We start from the raw sequence: 5,165 nt of genomic DNA on the forward strand, positions 1-5,165 counted from the left end.
TTCCTCGTGGCTTCACAGAAACCATTCCTCTAGGAAGGGAGGATTAGGGCTAACACATTTGTTTTGTCAGAGGGGAGGGAATTGTAGAAAGAAAGTCACATCCTTAGTTGTGTCATTGTGTGTGTGTGTGTGTGTGTGTGTGTACTGGTGCGCGCATGCATGTGTAGTTTGTAAATCCTTACTTCGGCATTCTCTGTTAACAGTGTGTGAACTATGTATTGTTTTTGATATGGTACCGAGCTAAAACTTGACTCCCACCACAATGTCCTTGGCACCTGTTAACTGTGACCAAGTGTTTGTGTGTGTATGTGAGTGTGTGCAAGATGAAGTGCGCGTGTGTGTTTATGTCTACATTTGTACTGATATCCATTTGATGCCATATTGATATCTTAAGTAAAACAGTGATCGGCAATGTCATTGTGATCTTTATGATGTTTTAAAACTGGTCCATATGTTTGTTTGTTTTTTTTTTGCTGCTACTGATGAGTTTTGTTTCTATAGTGTACTTAAATTCGCACAATTAACGCAAAAAAGTTTGAATTAATGCTATTTTCAGTGACTATTGAGTTGTTTTTGCACTTTTTATTTGACCTTTTTTATGGACTTTTTTTTAACCTCACTCATACGATATGTCTTGACCCTAATGTCAGTGTTTGTCATACTGTGTTGCACTGTGAAATTGTCTTTGACTGGCAAAACTATCCCAATACTAAATGGCAAATAAAAACACCTTTGTGAAACTGCGACTAATCCGCACTTTTACAATGACTAACCTTGCCATATTGCTGAGGTATGTGTGTGTACGTGTGTGAGAGCTTGACCTAGGCATGAGCATGAGCAGGTGCGCATGAGTCTTTTTGGTGTATGAGCATGTTTTGGATAAGTAGATGGTATTCATGTGAACTGTGCACAATAGGGGTGCACATAAATTTATTTTGTTTGAAAGGGTAGTTAGAGTAGCCTGCCCCAGCCTACTTTGTATGCATGCTCTGTGTCTGTGTTTCCACCCAGTGTGTGTGTGTGCGCTGTGGTGTATATTTGACATACATTTCAGAGTAATATGATCGCCCTTTACACACCAACACACCACCTCAGATCCACAACAAGAGCACACTATATGTAAAAAAATAATAATAAAAGCTAGGATGCTGCCAAAGAGCAATAGCCTGACTGAAATTTAAAAACAGACAATAAGTAGAGACAAGCTGCTATTCAGTATGTGCATCATGATGATGCAAAGGCAGAGGCACTGCAGGGCTTTTTAGGATAAATCACGGAATAAGACTTTTGACAGCAAAATTTGTCAACAGGGATCTGTATTTTTATTGATCTTCCGCCAGAGTTTTCCTGCAGTCCGACATTTGGCACTTGATCTGACCTAGACTGTGACCACTGAGATAATCACACCCGTCATCGATCATTTAAAATACAAGACAATCTGAACCCCAGTCTAGTTCTGTTTTCACACTCTTATAGTTCAAAGAAGGAAATGTTTTTGGTTGCATGTTAATTTCAGTGTTTTTTGAAACAGTTTTTTTTGTACCTGAAAGATCTGTGTACATTTTCTTTTGGATGACAGTGTAGTTGTCTGCTTCAGTGACAAGAGTTGTGAATATAATGGGTTTGAAGGGATGGAGGTGAGAACTGGGTTTGTTTTTCTACATTCTGTTTATATATATATAATAAAGAGCATGATATTGTTGCAGTTGGGAAGAAAGACTTTGCTACCTTTTGTTTTTCTTAGGACTACTTTGCCAGTCATGTTCCCTTTCTTTTGAAGGTGGGAATGGAAATAAAATGTTTTTGAGTCTGTCGTATGATTTATAGTTTGTGTGTAAAATCTCTTGGAAAATCCAGCTGGATTATGGATAATTGGAAGTAATTCATGTCATGCATGCTGAAGACCGGGTGTTGCCAGTCTGGTGTTTTTTGTCAAAAGATGACAGGTTGGGTTGTGATGTTTCCTGCCTGTGTGTATGTCTACATGTAAAAACATGCACATTTACCTGAATCATCAAATTGGATTTCAACTGTTCCAGTGGTTGTAAGCTTTTGATGTGACTGAATCCAGATTATCTTCACAGGAACTCTGGCCTGACAGATTAGCTCAAGGTTTATGTGGGAGACACAGGAAAAGTTGGTCAACAACTTCACATAAAGACAGGCTTTGACTGTACATATACTCTACTGTATATACTGCTGTCTGTCTGGCTCTGTAGATATAAGTACTTTACTGCATCCGCTCAGGTTTCGGTATTCAAAGCTCTTAATGCACAGAACCAAACAGACTTGCTACATAGTGCTTAAGAACACAGTCACTTCATTTTACCCCATTTCAGTGTTTATTGCTCTGCATACAGATCACTGAATCAATGCAAAGTATGTTTTCAGAATAACTGCTTCACTACCAAATGTTTTAAAAGTGGTGGAAAGAAAAAAAAGGCAGATTTTATATTTATAGTAAAATGTACATGTAGACAGAATCTGAATATTTGTGACCATTAATAGAAAAAAACATGTTACCTCCTCATTATACTCAGAAGCATCCACCCTTTGTCTGTACAGCAGCTTTGGAAACATGAGAGATTTCCCTGTGGAAGTCTTTTGTGTAGTACTGGTGCCTAATATGTATTATCTCCATTTCTTTACACTCCACAGCTACTCTGAGGCCACATAAGCAATGTGAATAAGCTGCCTGTCTGTAGGAAATCTCCCTCAAACCACAGACTTGATTCGTCTCCAGCAACATAATGAGAGGCTTAGAGTGCAGACCATCTTTTTGTCCTTACCTTTATATGACCTGTTTTACCTGAAGGTCTGGGTGGAGTTCTGGAAATCCCTGAGTTCACTTTCTTCATAATAATGTATCACTTCATTCAGAAAACTAAGGCAAACACCATAAGTGTGCATCTGATACAAACATGGACAAAGTTGGCAGTGTTTCAAGAAACCAACACAGAAGCTGGATAGTATCTATACGTCTTTACTGTGCATGTCTCTGTTTTACAGCTACTGCAGAAAACTTATGAACATGCTTTTCATGTTGTCTAGTTGTCCGCTAGTTGGTAGGTGGTGCTTTTTCTGACATTTCCTAACTTCTAGGGGACAGACACTGTTGTCTAGTTGTCCTTTAGTTGGTAGGTGGTGCTTTTTCTGAGAAAGGAAAACATTTCCTAACTTCTAGGGGACAGACAAGTTTATGTTGTCATAAGAATTAATCTTAAATGAAGTCTCTGCAGCCTTAGCTGACATCTTACATTGTGTTGTTTTAGGCAGGTCACTTTAAAACAGATGCAGACAGCATATTGACCAGATTTAAAGAAGTCTTGAAAGCATAATCATCTATAATGGCTAGCATGTTGTTAACTGTAATTGTTGCAGACAGATTGTTGTGTGCTTATTGAAGCAGCTGAGATTGATTGGTTGTTGATTGGTGTGTTGAGCAACATGCTGTTGATAATAGCAGCATGCTGGGTAGCTTAACTTGTGGTTTAGCTGGTTATTGTGTGCTATCAGGGCAGCATGGTGGAACAGTGATTCGCACTGTGGCCTCACAGCAAGAAGGTTCTGGGTTTGAGCCCCGGCTGACTCTTTCTGCATAGAGATTGCATGTTCTGCATGGGTTCTGTCTGAGTACTCCAGCTTCCTCCCACAGTCCAAAGACATGCAGCTTAGGTTGATTGGTGACTCTAAGTTGTCCGTGTGAGTGCGTGTGGTTGTCTGTGTCAGCCCTGTGATAGACTGGCGACCTGTCCAGGGTGTACCCCGCCTCTTGGCCAATGTCAGCTGGAACTGGCTAAATATTAAGTGTGGTGGACTGAAAAGTAACAGAATAAACCAGCAGACAATTAGTGGCACAAACATACCTTAATCTTGAGGGATTTTCTCATCCTTTTCCTTTTTTATTCTGTTTATTCTACCTGCTCCCCCCCCCTTTTTTGCATTATTCATTTTTTATGTCTCTGCAGGATGGGGGTGTTTAAGATTATAATACAAACAGTAAAGAATCACAGTATTATTCCTTGTTCTATCCTGTTTTCATGCTCTTCTTCCACCCTTGCATTCTGCAGTCAGAAGCTGCTGAAGAGCTCACGTTTCTTGCTCCACTCCATGAGGGGAGCTCTCTTCTTGTTGCGGCTAGCACGGACCTTTTGTTTAGCCTCAGCAGCTGTAGAACTCAGAACCAGTCCACTGTCCACAAAAGGGTCTGAAACTCGTCTGTCATCCTCATCAAAGACCTACAACACAAACAGTCATGCCTCTGATTTTCTGACAGTTTTGAAGGCTTCTTACATCATTTCTCTCTCTCTCTGTCTCTCTTACCTGGATGCTTATGTCTGAGTTGCTGATATCTGACTGAGTGGTAGAGCTTCTGGAGGAATGGGATGCTGAGCTCCCATTCGCCCGGGACTTTTGAGACATGTATGTGATTGGGGCGTCTGTCACTGTGACATTTATGATTTGTGGATTTGTGGTGGGGAGTTCAGGGGTGGAGCAAAGCGTGGATTTGATGCTTTCTGTGGCTGATTCATCCATGTAGGCCTCTGTGAGAAAACGAAGAGAAGACAACATTAAGAACGATGCCTCGAATAGCTGTGTGTATATCTCTGTGTGTGTGCTATTTGACCTTTGGCATGGTTGGTGATGGATGTGCTCTTTAGTCTGTGGAAGAGCTCGTCCATCTCCTGGTCGACTACTAGGAGACGTACTTCCTCCCGTCCTGATTTAATAAGGGCCACCACCTCTGAGTGTGTCAGGCCCTCTATGTTCACTCCATTCACCTAAGCCAGAGAAAAAGAAGACATCAGAGGAAACTGAAACGGTGAATGAAGACGAAGGAGAAAAAGATCCAGAGAAAACCACAATGTGCATTTTCTGAATAAAAAAAAGCGTGTGATTGCTACCCCTCCTTGAACCGCCACCTTATTGTGGTGGAGGGGTTTGAGTACCCGAGTGATCCTAGGAGCTATGTTGTCGGGGGGCTATATGTCCCTGGTAGGGTCTCCCAAGGCAAACAGGTCCTGGGTGACGGGTCAGACTAAAAGCGGTTCAAAAGCCCTTTATGAGTAGAATTCAACCAAGAACCATGACATCGCCCGGCATAGCGCAGCTGGGGCCCCTCCCTGGAGCCCCGCCCTGGAGCCAGGCCTGGGGTTGGGGATTGA

At 41.6% G+C, this 5,165-nt stretch overlaps 1 protein-coding gene across 1 annotated transcript in view; it reads right to left on the reverse strand.

Annotated features, from left to right (window-relative positions):
• Window positions 1-3,820: 3,820 nt before the first annotated feature.
• The window catches only part of nherf2 (NHERF family PDZ scaffold protein 2), a 10,121-nt gene continuing 8,776 nt past the window's right edge, over window positions 3,821-5,165 (reverse strand). The window contains exons 4-6 of the mRNA XM_020596219.1: window positions 4,628-4,781; window positions 4,324-4,544; window positions 3,821-4,238 (exon numbers count right to left, since the gene is read on the reverse strand). Of these exons, the coding sequence (XP_020451875.1) occupies window positions 4,071-4,238; window positions 4,324-4,544; window positions 4,628-4,781 (543 nt within the window). The 3' untranslated portion in view covers window positions 3,821-4,070. The remainder of the gene's footprint in view (window positions 4,239-4,323; window positions 4,545-4,627; window positions 4,782-5,165) is intronic.

This window comes from Monopterus albus, unplaced genomic scaffold (genome assembly GCF_001952655.1).
Source record: "Monopterus albus unplaced genomic scaffold, M_albus_1.0 scaffold29.1, whole genome shotgun sequence".
NCBI lineage: Eukaryota > Metazoa > Chordata > Actinopteri > Synbranchiformes > Synbranchidae > Monopterus > Monopterus albus.